Source organism: Hyaena hyaena, unplaced genomic scaffold, assembly GCF_003009895.1.
Source record: "Hyaena hyaena isolate Hyena2069 unplaced genomic scaffold, ASM300989v1 scaffold_322, whole genome shotgun sequence".
Classification (NCBI taxonomy): Eukaryota; Metazoa; Chordata; class Mammalia; order Carnivora; family Hyaenidae; genus Hyaena; species Hyaena hyaena.
Window position 1 is genome coordinate 1,708,212 of NW_024080954.1, and position 15,619 is coordinate 1,723,830.

General features: G+C 41.8%; 1 protein-coding gene across 1 annotated transcript in view; it reads left to right on the forward strand.

Moving 5' to 3' along the window:
- The first annotated feature begins 13,340 nt into the window (after nucleotides 1-13,340).
- CD109 (CD109 molecule) overlaps nucleotides 13,341-15,619 on the forward strand; it is a 139,465-nt gene continuing 137,186 nt past the window's right edge. The window contains exons 1-2 of the mRNA XM_039248932.1: nucleotides 13,341-13,606; nucleotides 14,698-14,870. Of these exons, the coding sequence (XP_039104863.1) occupies nucleotides 13,533-13,606; nucleotides 14,698-14,870 (247 nt within the window). The 5' untranslated portion in view covers nucleotides 13,341-13,532. The remainder of the gene's footprint in view (nucleotides 13,607-14,697; nucleotides 14,871-15,619) is intronic.

Here is a 15,619-nt window from a genome sequence, read left to right on the forward strand (position 1 = left end):
GCATAAGCTGAGGTTATTGATGGTCCATTTCACTGATGCTTAAGCAAGTAACATTGAAATAATTGTTTAAATTTTTTTAATGTTTATTTATGAGAGAGAGATATTTATTCAAATATTTATTCATTTTTGAGAGACAAGAGAAACAGAGCATGAGTGAGTGAGAGGCAGAGAGAGAGAGCGAGACACAGAATCCGAAGCAAGCTCCAGGCTCTGAGCTGTCAGCGCAGAGCTAACATGGGGCTGGAACTCACAAACCATGAGATCATGATCTGAACCGAAGTCAGATGCCTAACTGACTGAGACACCCAGGTGCCCTGAAATAACTGTTTTAAGGAAACTCCTAAATATATAACAAGTGTAAGAATTACATTTCATTATTATTGGAAACATCTTTTTATGATAATTATATCAATAGCTGTATTACCTTGTCACATTGTAACAAGAATGTCAACTTCCTCTTTCTTCCTTGGTTTGACCCAGTATGCATGGACTGAGGCACAGAAAAGGATGAGGCTGCATATGGATCATGTGGGGACTCCAGTAACATGTTGCATCAACTGCTACGACCACTAGGTGGCAAGCTGATGCAAAATGGCAGCACCCTGGGTCTCTGACAGCTGTTAAAAGTCTGGCTACTTCTCTGGCCACTGGCATGGTGATAACCATTTGCAGCAGGCGTTTCCTAGATTCAGAATGCAAGTCAAATGAATTCAGGCATCTATTGCTTTATGGACCTCTAGTTCCAATCACCATCCCTCCTGATTTCTGCTTTTAGACCTTAAAAGTTTTTTTCATGTTTATGTATTTATTTTTGAGAGAGAGAGAGAGAGAGCATGCTAGCATCCACCGGGAAGGGGCAGAGTGAGAGAGGGGGAGAGAGAGAATCCCAAGAAGGCTCTGTGCCATCAGTGCAAAGCCCAATGAAAGGCTTGAACCCATGAACCGTGAGATCATGACCTGAACCAAAATCAAGAGTTGGATGCGTAACCAGCTGATGCACCATCCAGGCACCCCTCTGTTTTAGCGCTTTAGACTGAAAAGAGTAAGGATCCTATTCTGGATAATAGAACTGTTTCCTAACCATCTTAGCATGATTTCAGGGCCCCTTACATAGACATCTAGAACTCAGAGGGGTTGTTGTAACATTCTGAGCCTTTATTAAAACTCATATAACCCTGTAATGGAAATGTAAAAACAGTACAGAATTCAGAAGTGGTGATGAGAACGGTAGTAAGGGCTTATTAACTATAAGCCTTGGAGACACACTGTAGCCCAGACAAAACTGCTTTTTTTTCTTTTTTAAAGTGTTAATGAGATGTCAAAATGTTTCTGTCTAAAGTGGCTTCCAGTCATCCATCCTTGGCTGGGATCCAGTTCTCTCTTCCACCAAACTCCTTCCTGCTTAGCAATGGTATTGACTCCTGCAGTGGTATTCAGTGTCTCAACTAGGACAGAGCAACTTTTATCCCCATGTTTCTTCAGATTGGACAAAGTCTATTTCTGGCCCAAACTGATGTGCCTTAAATGATCTCTATGGGAGTGATGTTGTCTGGTTCAGTTACTGTCTGTAATGCTTGAATCTTCCCAGGTCCTACTCTCCTTTCCCTCAACTCCTGTGTTGCATTCCTCTGGCTCCAGTGCTAACATAACCCCCTCAAGAGTGTAGCTGGTATCTTTGCTCAGAATTCCAACTCTGCCTTGTTTGTCCTTTCACCATGTCACTGGCTAGTCTCTACTGCAGCACCCAAACTTCTTGCTTCTATTTCAAGACTCTTGATGCTATCACCATCGAGTCAACTCAACTCTACTTTCTCCCTATAGTTACTTGATGGAAACTAATTAATAGGAAATGTAAGAGACTCTGAGGACAAACTCTTAGAACAAATAAGAGTTCAGCAGGGTTGCTGAATATAAGATTAATGCACAAAAATTAGTGGTATTTTTTATACCGTCAGTAACCCATTCAGCATTGCAATAAAAAATACCATTTACAATAACATCAGGGACTATGAATCTTTTTTAACATCTTTAAAATATTTATTCATTTTTGAGAGACAAGAGAAACAGAGCATGAGCGAGTGAGAGGCAGAGGGAGAGAGGGAGACACAGAATCCAAACAGGCACCAGGCTCTGAGCTGTCAGAACAGAGCCTGATGCAGCGCTTGAACTCACAAACTGCAAGATCATCACCTGAGCTGAGGTTGGATGCTCAACTGACTGAGCCACTCAGGCACCCCTGAATCTTTTAAAAAAAAAATGGTTTATTTATTTTCGAGAGAGAGCGAGAGAGAGGAAGAGACAGAGAAAGCATGAGTGAGAGAGTGGTAGAGAGACAGGGAGACACAGAATCTGAAGCAGCCTCCAGGCTCTAAGCTGTCAGCATAGAGCCCCACATGGGGCTCAAACTCACAAACCGTGAGATCATGACCTGAGCTGAAGCTGGATGCTTAACTGACTGAGCCACCCAGACACCCCAGGGACTATACATCTGACAAAGGATATGTAGGCCTTTATGGAGTAAAAGTAAAAAATGTTATTGTAAAACATAAATCTAGAGCTATACCATGCCCATGAATGGGAACATTCAGTTTCATAAAGGTGTTGATGCTCCTTAAGTTATCTATAGGTTAAATGAGATTCAAATAAAAATGCCCCCACACTTTCTGCCATGGAACTAGACAGATTCTAAAGTTAATATGGAGAAGTAATAGTCGAAGAACTGTCAAAAGCAATTCTGAAAAGGAAGTAGGAGAGGTGATTTACCTACTAGACATTAAAACTTAATATAAAACTATATTAATTAAAGCATATGGTGTCTGGTCCAATGGTAAATAGGTCAGTAGAAGAGAAATGAGAGCTTAGAAATAGAGTGAAGCATTTATTGCAAATCCATATAAATATATTAGTTAGAATTTCTTACTGTGAGTGACAGAATACTCAAGATGGCAATGGCTTAAACAGGATAGATGTGTATTTCTTTCTCACCTATTAATGCAGAGGAAGTCAGGGAGCCAGAACTTTTTCTAACTTTTTATACCACTGTGCATGGCCAACTTTTCTAAGCTCAGCTAATAGCTTAGGATTGTTTTTCCAGCTCTAGCCAACATGTCTGTATTCCACCAGAAGAAAAGAGGTTTAGGGAGGAAGAAGGTATGTCTCCTCCCTTTGGGGACATTTCCTGAAAGTTACATACACTACTTCCTCTAACAACTTGTTAGCCAGAACATGGCCACATTCTGCTGCAAGTAAGGCTGGGAAATGTACTTAATTTTGAATGCCCAGGTGTCCAGTTAAAACTTTTGTTACTATAGAAAGAAATGGAGACACAATATTGAAGAACTAAAAGTCTGCTCAGGTGGCAATACAAATAAAGAATCATTATTTAACACATTTATTGGTACAGTGGGTTCATGTGGAAAAGTAAAATCAGATACATTCCTCACATTGTACATAAGGAAAAAATTTACATGGATTAAAAATCTAGACATGAAAAACTTTAAGACTACTTGCAGAAAACATAGGAGAATATCTTTTTGACTTTGCTATAGGAAGAGATGATTTTTTAACAGAAGGCACAACCCATTAAATAAAAGTCTGACACGTTTGCCCATATCATAAATAAGAATTTCTGGACCACAAAGGAGAGAATAAACAAAAACTAGAGACTGAGGGAGATGTTTGTAACTTATACATTAGGATAACATTTTAGAGTCCAGAACATATAAAGTTCTTACAAATCTATAAGAGAAAAAAGACAGCCTAATACAAACTGGACAAAAGGTTTCATGAGGCTGTTTACAGAAGATGAAAATAGAATGGAAGTGAATATGCGAAAATGCACTCAACCTTACTAATATGGGTACTGAGTGGGAAGGTGTATATTGTAAATGACATTGATGGTTGCTTCTGCACAGACAATGTCAAATATCTAGTGAGGGAGAGGAAGAGGATGGAGGAGAGAACAAAGAGGTGTTGAACTTGTCAGGAGTCGTCACATAATTCCTAGTCTTTAAGTTAAAAAAAGAAGAAAGGAGCAAAGCCAAACCACAAAAGTCCGTTAGTTGGATTTTTCTAAACTTCATCTGCCCACTCTTGGATAGGACGCACTGTCTGTTTATTCACTGGTCCCTGTGTGTACAAAAGAGAGTAGAGGGGACAGTCCTCTCTGTGTTGTCCTGGCCCTTTGCCATCGCTGATAAGGTTGACCCACCATTTGTGCAGAAATCCTATGGCTCCAGTTCTCTTTGATGCCATATTTCTATGCAGGGAAATGCAAGAATCTTATCTTGACCTGTGAAGATGACCCCTGCTCATTCCTTAATCTCACAAAAGGAGGGCATGCCATGTTCCTTGTCTTCAATAAGCTTCTGCTACACTGACTCTGGGGGGCATACAGGATACCTGAGTCAATTTGTTTTCTCTCTCTTGGCAAGCCATCCTCCCAGCTAAAGCCCAAGAATTCCTGATGAAGTATCCAGTGGTCCTGATCCATGGTTTGTGCCTAGAGAATTTAAAAAGAAAAGGAGGGGGTTGCACCTGGGTGGCTCAGTCGGTTAAACGTCTGGCTTCGGCTCAGGTCATGATCTCACTGCTTGTGGGTTCGAGCCCCGTGTTGGGCTCTGTGCTGACAGCTCAGAGCCTGGAGCCTGTTTCAGATTCTGTGTCTCCCTCTCTCTCTGACCCTCCCCTGCTCACACTGTTTCTCTCTCTCTCAGAAAAAAAAAAAACATAAAAAAAAAAAGAAAAGGAGGGTCACCTGTGTGGCTCAGTCAGCTGAGCATCTGACTCTAGGTTTTTGCTCAGATCATGATCCCAGAGTCCTGGGATCGAGCCCAGCATCGAGCTTTGCAAAAGGCCCTGTGGTGAGTATGGAGTCTGCTTAAAATTCTCTTTCTTTCCCTCTCTGCCCCTCTGCTCCCCCTCCCCCACTTGCATGTGCTCTCCCTATAAATAAATAAATGCATACATACATAAAAAAAGGAAGAAGTAAAAGAAAAAAGGCAGTATGCAATAGTAAATTTTTTCAGTGACTGAAAGAGGCATCTAAAATGAAGTCCTCATTAATATGTGATTTTTTTTTTTAACATATTGACAATGAAAACATCATCTTTCTGTGAGAGACCACATGTGAAACTAGTTCAGTGGTGGAAACTAGACCAGGCCCTATAGGAGTCAAATTGTATATTTGGTGTGACTGAAAGCAAGGCATTGAGAACAGCAACTGTGTGGCTCTGGGGCGAGCTGACCCTGGGAGGGGAGCAGGAGCCAAATTGAGCTAAGTATGCATGAATGCACACAGGCTCAGGCTGAGTCCTGAAATGAAAACTGTGTGGCAAAAGCAAATCTAGCCATTGTGGATGAACTGAAGCTAAGATCTGTAGGTAGGTCAACCAGGAGAGTAAAACTGGGCACCACAAACCAAGCATCTGGGTGGCTTCATGATTCATTTCTGTTTTGTTTCCATTTCAAGTCGTTTTTATTTTTGTACATTGAGCACTTGGTTTATATTCTAAATATATTAGAAATAGATTTATGTAATGCTATTTACACAGGTTTTATTCTTTTCTGGTATACAATTCCTTTTTCCAAGAATCTGTGACTTGTTAAAAGTTCAAAGAGCAAACACATTTTAGCACATGGAGGTAAATATACCCTTATAACTGCCTTTGAAGCTTGAATGGATGAAACTTTTGATTAAACTATGACAATGGGGGGTGGGTGTGCCTGGATGGCTCAGTCGTTTGCATCCAAGCCTTGATTTCAGCTCAGGTCGTGATCTCATGGTTTGTTTGTGAGTTTGAGCATTGAGCCCCCCGCACAGGCTGTGTACTGACAGCCTGGAACCTGCTTGAGATTCTCTCTCCCTCCCTCTCTGCCCCTCCCCAGCTCTCTCTTTCTCTCTCTCTCTCTCACACACACACACACGCACACACACGGGCACATACTCTCTCTCTCAAAATAAATAAATATTAACAAAATATGACAGTGGAAGGGTACGCCATAATCAAAAAATATTGAAGAATGGGTGGAGAACTTGCCTTCTCAATGGCCTAAAGGGTGTGCTGGTTTTGTGGGGGCAAGACAGCGTATGAAAGATCACCTTTCATGTTCTGGAGAGGCAATGAGAGAGAAGTGGCAGTGGAGAGCTTTGAGGCAACAGTAGGCTCACCATACAGCTTGCCAAGCTTGCCCAAGGGGAAAATCCCAGGTGGGAAAGGCTTGACAGCCTGGTGTTCACTCAGGAGTTCCTTCTGAAAGGAGACGAACTGAAGAGGAAGGAGGCATTTGCAGCAGCCCAGGGCTGTTACAGCTGCGTAGGAGTGCACACCAGGTCCAGGTACTTTCTACCTATCTTTCCTTCTGTTCTCCTCAGGTAGCTCTCATCCTCTGAGTTTCAAGGTCTGATGCCTGTGTTCTGGGCAGGGTGGAAGCAGACAGGCCAAGGGCCTGCTCTCTTGAGGTGTTGCTTTTTTATTCAGAGAGAGAATGCATTCTCTGCAGTTTTTTTTTTTTTTTGGACGTTTTGTTGTGCAGAATTATGTCACATGGCCATGTCTATCTGGGTTGAAACTAGAAAGGTGTATTTTACCTTTCCAGCTCTGAAAAAGGAATACATGACAGAAGGAGGCACTGGATCACTTTTTGGTAGCCAATCTACAGAGTTTATTTTTAAGGTTACAAAGGTGCCAAAAGTGAACAATGAGGGGTGCCTGGGTGGCTCAGTCCGTTAAATGTTCAACTTCAGCTCAGGTCACAGATCTCACAGTTTGTGAGTTTGAGCCCCACATCGGGGTCTGTGCTGACAGCTCGGAGCCTGGAACCTGCTTTGGATTCCGTGTCTCTCTCTCTCTCTGCCCCTCCCCTGCTCATGCTCTGTCTGTCTCTCTCAAAAAAAAAAAAAAAAAAAATATATATATATATATATATATATATATATAAAAGTGAACAATGAAAAGGAAAAGCAAGGAGAAGCCAAGAAGTTAAAATGTTGGTAACGGAACAAAGTAGAAGTATTAGGTTAATGTGACAATTAACCTTTGGTGTGTGTATAATACTGATGAGGTTTAAAGATCTTGATACATAGTGTGAAAACAATTACATATACACATAGTTTAAAGATTCACATAATTCTACAAGACTTAGTAGAAAAACAGAAGAAAACCTAGCAATCCCCATCACCTACAATGGTCTATTTCCAGAGTAAGTCATTTTAAACTGAGAATTTTCTTTCTTTGCATTTCTGGTTCAAGTTTCATCTTTCCACTGGCTCTCCATTTCTTCATTGAAGTCTTACCTAAGTATCTTTCTTAGTTTGTGGTAATTTGGGACACAATTTTTGGTCATAATTTTCATTTTCTCTGTGATGATATTTTTCTGATGAATTTTATTAGCTACTTTTCTGTTTAGTTTTTTCCTTTTTTTAAAAAAAATATTTATTTATTTTGAGAGAGAGAAAGGGTGAGAGCATGTGCATATGAACAGTGGAGGGGCAGAGAGAGAGGATCCCAAGCAGGTCCATGTTTGAACCCATAAACCGTGAGATCATGACCTGAATCAAGATCAAGATCGAGACGTTTAACTGACTGAACCACCTGGACGCCCATTAGTTTTTTTCTTTTAAACTGATTTTTTTTGTTTCTTTGTATAAATCTCGTTTGGTACAAAAATATTGTTCATTATGGAAAAATTTGAACATATGCAGAAGTAGAGAGAAGAGTACAGTGAATCCCCATATACTCATCATTCAGCTTCAACAATCATCAACTTGCAGCCATATAATTCCATCTTTGCCCCACCTACTCATCCCCTCCTGTATTATTCCTTTTTGTAGTAAAATATACATAACATAGAATTTACCATTTTAACCATTTTTAAGCATAATGTTCTTCGTCATTAAGTACATTAGCATTGTTGTGCAACAACCACCACCACCACCATCCATCTCTAGAACTTTCTCATCTTCCCACACTGAATCTCCCTACTTATTAACAATACGTCTCCATTCCTCCCTCTCCTCACCCTTGGCAACCACCCGTGGAATATACTTCCTATCCCCACAAGCTTGACCACTCTCGGTACCACCGCTGAATGGACTCCTGCAACATTTGTCCTTTTGTAACTTGTTTATTTCTCATAGTTAGCATGATGTTTTCAAGGTCACAACCTGAGCATGGATTTCCTTCCTTTTTAAGGATGAATAATACCTCATTGTAAGGATACACCACATTTTATTATTCATCCATTCATCAAGGACATTTGGATTGCTTTCACCTTTCGGCTATTGTGAAGAATTCCTCTATGAACAAGGGTGTACGAATATCTGTTTGAGTCCCTACTTTCAAGTCTTTTGGGCATGTGCTCAGAAATGGATTGTTGGATCATATGGTAATTCTATATGTATTTTTTTTGGACCTGCCATATTATGTTTCACAGTGGCTGCACCATCTAACAGTCCTACCAGAAATGCACAAAGGTTTCAGCAAAGGGTTCTACACCCCTCTCTAATACTTGTTATTTTCTGTTTTGTTTGTTTTGTTTTGTTTTTATAATTTTTTTCAAATGTTTGTTTATTTTTGAGAGAGAGAGAGAGAAATAGAGAGAGAGTGTGTTAGCTGGGGAGGGGCAGAGAGAGACACGGAATCTGAAGTTGTGCTGACAGCTCAGAGCCTGATGCGGGGCTCGAACTCAAGAACTGAGGGATCATGACCTGAGCTGAAGTCAGATGCTTACCTGACTGAGCCACCCAGGTGCCCCATGTTTTTGTTTTTATAATAGCCATCCTTATGGGTCTGAACTGGTTCCTGTGTTATTTTTGGAGCAAATCACAAATGTAATGTTTCACCCACAGATATTCAATATGTATTTCCAAAAAGATAAACACCCTTTTAGAAAACAGAATTAAAAAAAAGAAAATAAGAGGCGCCTGGGTGGCTTAGTCGGTTAAGCGTCCGACTTTCGCTTAGGTCATGATCTCACGGTTCGTGGGTTCGAGCCCCGCGTCGGGCTCTGCTGACTGCCAGCTCAGAGCCTGGAGCCTGTTTCAGAGTCTGTGTCTCCCTCTCTCTCTGACCCTCCCCTGCTCACGCTGTCTCTCTCTCTCTTCTAGAAATAAATAAAAATATTAAAGAAAAAAGAATCTTCTGTCCTCTTCTCTAAAAAAAAAAAAAGAAACCCCAGTGTAAATAATTAATAAAAATTCTTTAATATCATTCATTATCCAGTCAGTATTCAGAATTTCAACTATTTTAGAAACGTAATAACTTCTTTTTAGGTTTTTGGTTTGGAACTGGAGCCAAATTATTCATATATTGCTATTAGTTGTCTTTTAAGTCCCTTTAAGTCCATAGTTTCCATTCTTTTATTTTTCCTTGCAATATATTTGTTGAAGAAATTAGATTTAAAAAATTTTTTTTAATGTTTTATTTATTTCCGAGAGAGAGAGAGAGAGAGAGAGAGACAACATGAACAGGGGAAGGTCAGAGAGAGAGGAAGATACAGAATCTGAAACAGGCTCCAGGCTCTGAGCTAGCTGTCAGCACAGAGCCTGATGTGGGGCTCAAACCCATGAACCGTGAGATCATGACCTGAGCTGAAGTTGGACACCCAACCGACTGAGTCACCCAGGTGCCCCGAAGAAATTAGATTTTTTGATAGTTTCCTGGGGTCTGAATTTTGTTAATACATCCATGTGTGGTGTTTAATGTGATCCCCTATATTTCCTTGCAACTTGGTAGTTAAATCTAGAGGCTTGATCTGATTCGCATTCAATTTTTTGGCAAGTCCACTTAGGTGGTATGGGTTCTTCTACTGGGAGACATGGGGTCTGGATGTCTCCTTTTGTGATACTTAGCAGGCATGTGTGATCATTGTTTGGGTCTGCATGATACATAATGGTTTGCTATTAGTCACATGTTGCTCTTTACATTTAAATTAGTTCAAATTATGTAAAATTAAAATTTAGTTTCTCAGTAGCACTAGCCACACGTCAAAAGCTCATAACCTCATGTTGCTCATGGTTACTGTGTTAGGGCAGATATAAAGCATTTCTATCATCACAGAAATTCTTCTGTGCAGCACTGGTCTAGATCTATTGGTTCATGAAGGGCTGTGATATGGTGCTACTCTAATTCCCACATTCATTTTACATTTATTAGCTGGAAAACTTATATAAGGAGAAAGGTCCCCATATCTACTATTTAGTTACCCAGTGATATAGTTTGCATAGGAAAAGCAGAATAAAGCTTAATTCTTTCCCTTTAATGAGATTGATTCTGTAAGTTATTGACCAATAAACCATGCTTACATCAATATAATCATGTAATTATTATTTACTGCAGACCCAACTAATGAATTATGGTTATACTTCCTTTTTATTCAGTTTTTTTCCCTTGAGTATATAATTTCATTTCCCTTTTATTGCAGTATTTTATAATATTGTAGTCTCAATTTTCTCCCCTAATTTTCCATCATGTTTGTCTATTCTATTAGATCCCCTTTCCCTCCTCCCCTTATTCTTATAATTCTTCTTCCTGTTGAAACTTTTCTTCATGGCTGTTTGGGGTTATGTATACTTTTTTCTGATTCTTACATCTTCTTTTGTCTTGGCTTTTTAAAATTGGTTTGCTAAATATGTCCTCCTAAAGTAACTTCCTAAAAAGAGTTGTGGAAGACAAAGTTTCTGAGCCATTCCATTTCAATAAAATACTTTTATTCTATCTTCACTCTTGTTTGACATTTTGGTTGGACATAGAATTCTAATTTTAAATTCTGGACTGTCATATAGACAGTTAAGGATATATTTCATTATTATTATCCCTTGTTAATTTCAATATAATTTCTTGTTTTCCAGTGGACAGGGATTTTTTTCCTTCTACTCTTGGGTAAAAAAAATTCTCAGGGAATATTTTGGTGTTCTGTGCAGGAGGCTATCGAAATAGTTCTCAAATAGGTGATGGATAGAAGTTGACATTAATTTCATATATAATATTTCTGAAATATTGCAAGTTTGAATGTACAAGAATTGAACAATAAACTCTAGGATGTAGTCTATGCTCTAAATCAGCAACTAATGTTTGTCCCAAAGTCAGTTCCACTGGTCTGAGAATAGAGGGGTAAAAGTAAGAGTGGTTCCTCCACTACCTCTAGAGATCTACTACTGAAATTTTTGCTTCCCACTCCAAGAACATAATTTTTAAATACTTTACAGTGTTCTGTTGTATGGATATACCATAATTTGCTTAACCCAATCTCTTGTTGTTAACTTCAGATTATTTTCAATTTTTCTTAATTACTTAAAAAAGACACTGAGATGAACAGAGATAATCTTTTTAATAATTTTTTATTGAGTACTCTGTACCAGGCATGTAGTAGCTTCATCTCTATGCAAATCTATATGGGTAAATTTCTGTATGGTTAAGTTTTTCAACAAGTGTGTATTGTGGGAAGGAAGGCATAGAGAGGTACTTTTTTTAAGATTGACACAGATATAATTTTATAAAATAACTAGGTCAAGGGGGTGCCTGGGTGTTTCAGTTGGTTAAATGTCTCACTCCTGGTCTCTGCTAGGTCATGATCTCATGGTTCACGGGTTCGAGCCCTGCAGAGTCTGCTTGGAGTTCTCTCTTTCTCCCTCTCTCTCTCCACCCCTCTCCATCTCATGCTCTCTCTCTAAATAAATAAACTTAAAAAAAAAAACCCTAGATCATTCTAAACTTTTCTATAGGTCTTCTTGGAATGCAACATTTGGAGTCCCTCTTACATTTGTTTGCCTCTAAAACAAACCTGAACTTGTTGATCCATCTCCATGAAGTGAAGCTTGAAAAGAATTCTCTCCATGTTCCCAAATCCCATTTTAAATCAAAGTGCCCCCAAATTGCCTCTTCTTGTAGACCTTCTGTGACCCATGGTATACTGAAGGAGAGCTGAATGTCAGTTCCCATCCTAGAAATAGCACTTGCATTCTCATGTGGTTCTCATCCGTGTTATAGTTTGAGAAGCACTGATTTGGGCCTCCAGGCTTGGCTCACACTTGACACAGGTCCTCCTCTCTGAACAACAGAGGTGAGGAGGCTAGACCAGCAGTAACAGTTTATAACGGGACAGGATCTCTACCCAAGGATCCACTCAGACACTTTTCACTATCCTCAAGCCCTGCCTGTACAGGAAGCCGGCCACTAAAGATAGGCTGCCTGTGGGAGACATAGGGACATAAGGGACCTCCGCTAGCTATGCAGCAGGGTGAAAAAGGGTGGAACAGGAAAAGGAGGAAGGCAAGTTCCTGGATTCCAAAAACCACAGTTTGTCTAGGTGCTACTTTCTCCCTTATTTAGCACATAGCTTTGTCATGTGACATCCCTTTGCTGACCTCTTTTCCTTTTGCATTTCACCCTGCATTCATAAGTCACCATCTACAACTATTCTCCATGGATTAAAACTTTAAGTTGTCAGGGACTGAATGTGCCCTGTTTCCAACAGTTTCTGGCAGTTCTCTGCTTTTATAGTGTAGTCATGGTGAACCCTGAGTCATCTGAAGATGGTGCCCGTGCCAAAGAACTGGGGAAGGAGCTGTTGACAAGCCCGGGTGGCAAGGAGCTGGGCTCAATAACTGCTGGGCACCCAGGGCCACACTCCTATCGGGACAGGAGAGCTACCTCAATCCTAACTGTGTTTATACAAATTGCCCTAAGCTCTGCAGTTCTAATGACTACTTTCTGTAGCAAATGTGTTTCGAGACAGCCAAAAATATAAAGCATCTCCCCAGAAAACTGTTTCTCACAGTTCCAAGTAGCAACACCTAGCTTATGCATGTGCCAGAATTCTTTCCTTTCCTTTTCTTTCTTTCTTTCTTTCTTTTTTTTTTAAACTGAGAAACCACATCGTTTTCCTGGACAGGCCAACAAAATACCTTACTTTGTGTTTTAATTAAAAGTAGTTTTTCTCCTGTCTTCATTCACATACATTAAACTACCCAGAAAACACCTTGGTTTGGCCTCGTGTGTGTGTGTGTGTGTGTGTGTGTGTGTGTGTGTGTGTGTGTGTTTGACTTTTCTCTAAAATTATGACTCATAGTCTGGGGGACAATGATTTTTTTCCAGGTCACATAGCTGCTCTGAATTTCTCCTCACAAGGATGGGCCTGTTTATTCACTCTGGGCATCGTTGGTAGAGCGCTAGTGTAAACAGCCCGAGGAACCCGGTGGGCCGGGGAAGCGGGCGCCCTGTGTTCTCCGCGGGGGGCAGGGATGCTAGGGGCCAGGTGGGGCCGACCGCATCTAGAGACCGCTTTCTGACCCCCCTGGGTTTGCGATGCCGGCCCGAGCAGCCAGAAGCGCCATTGTGATGCCGGTGGTAGGGGTGGAGCCACCCAGTCCCGTCTCAATTTAGACTTCTCACTCCGCTTTTAGGCGCGCCCATTTCAGATTGCTAAACTCCGGAGTCAGGGGAAAAAAAGCGGGGAGGAGGTGGAAAGCCACACCCCGCGGCGCCCGCGAATTTCCCCAGGAGCCGACGGTGGCTCGGGCAGACGCGGCCGAGATGCGGGGCCCGGGGCTCCTGACCGCAGCCCACCTCGCGTGCGTGTGGACCGTCGTGCTGGCCGCGGCCCCCGGGTAGGAGCGCGGGCCGGGCGCGGGGAGAGGGGAGCGGCGGCCGGGCGGGCGGGCCGGAGGGGGCGGCGGCCGCGAGTGGGAACCCGCCGCGCGGCCGCACTCCCCGGCCTGGAGGGTTGACCGTCTGTCGCTTCAGCGTAGTGCTCCACGGGACAGTTACTTTTCCCACCCGTGAAGTTGTTGAAGCGTCTCTCTGGCCGAAACGACTTTCTAGAGAGTCCTTTAGTTTTAGTCCGTGCTGCCTCTGCTTTTTCCTCAAGACATTTTTTTTTTCTTCTTCTTCCACACAGCGTGCCTTCTTCTCCCAAAGGCACGTGATCAGTATTTTTCTAAACTGTCTCAACTTCGGCATTGGCAAGGTGGGGCTGAGGTGACTGAAGTGGTTCAGGTGCAGACACCGTAGGCAGGTAACTAACGAGGCAAGCCGCATAATGGAAAGCGCCCCACTCCTAAAGGGTTTTGTAGTTGAGCCCTAACCCCTCCCTGGCTTGGGCAGAGAAAAGTGCTCTCTTTGCTGACTTTTATGCTCTGCTACACCTGGACATTTTACCACTGGCAGTTTACTTTCAGATGGTATCTTTCAATCAGTGGTGTTTGTTAGATGATGTTTTCTGGGGTAGATGCCGAAGGATGGTTTGAATAAAACCCGCAAAATGTTGAGTGTGTGTGCGCGCGCCTGCGCGCGCTGCGTTTAAGCCAAGAAAAAAATCACGCCAGGATGAGGTTGTCTGTAAAGGAGAAGTTTAGAGGCTTGTAACTTTGCCAGTAACTTCTGCTTGCCCCCGTGTATGCCATTTACACTGAGGCTCATCCTCTGCTCTTTGTGGCTTATAAAATGGAGATAAGAACACATGTCCTCCTCTAGTGGTGCAGGAATTACTGCATTAAATGGATTTATGGGAATTCTTGTTTCAATAGCATTTCAGCACAGTTGCTAAATGGAGCAGTGGGGGCAATATTGGATAATTGGAACAATTGCAATTGGCGCAGTGTGGAGGGTCTGTCTCACTGTCTATTAAATTTGAGGATTGGAAAAGAATGGAGATGTAAAGATAAGAAATTGTATTTTTCTCTTGTTGGCAACCCCTTAGGCCTAGGTTTCTGGTGACAGCCCCGGGGATCATTAGGCCTGGAGGAAATGTGACTGTTGGAGTAGAGCTTCTGGAACACAGCCCCTCCCAGGTCACTGTGAAGGCAGAGGTGGTCAAGATGGCAGCCAACCTCACTGTCTCTGTCCTGGAAGCAGAGGGAGTCTTTGAAAAAGGTAAGATAAACAGCACAGAGTCTTACCCTTCTGGAGTTATAATTGAAGTATGTTAGTAAAGCCATGTGTGAGGGTGGGTAACAGAGAAACCCCAGGTGCAGTGTTTTATGTAGTACACTTGTAATTTTTGCTCCAAAAGTGAAGTCCAAAATGGTGTTCTTGGATGCTCTGCTAAGTGAAGATTCAGAGACCCAGGTTCTTTCCACTTTGTGGCTCCCTCATCATCAACACGGGTTTCCAAGACGGCAGGGTAAGAGCACGGAGTTTCTCATGCCAGAGGTTTTCATGGGATGTGCTCATATCACTTCTGTTCCTCTTGTGTTGGCCACAATGTAGCTGCAAACGAGGCTAGAAATGTAGGTCAGTGACTGCCCAGAGAAGGAAATGGGCAAAGTTAACAGTCTGATGCAAAATCATATTCATATATAGTTTACATAAACCATATGTTACCATGTTTCTTTATATTTATTGAGTGCTAAAATGATTTTTTTTAAACGTTTTTTTTCTTTTTTTTTTTTTTAATGTTTTATTTATTTCTAGGAGAGAGAGAGAGACAGCATGAACAGGGGAGGGTCAGAGAGAGAGGGAGTCACAGACTCTGAAACAGGCTCCAGACTCTGAGCTGGCAGTCAGCACAGAGCCCGACGAAGGGCTCGAACCCACGAACCGCGAGATCATGACCTGAGCGAAAGTCGGACGCTTAACCGACTAAGCCACCCGGGTGCCCCTAAAATGATTTTAATAAATAG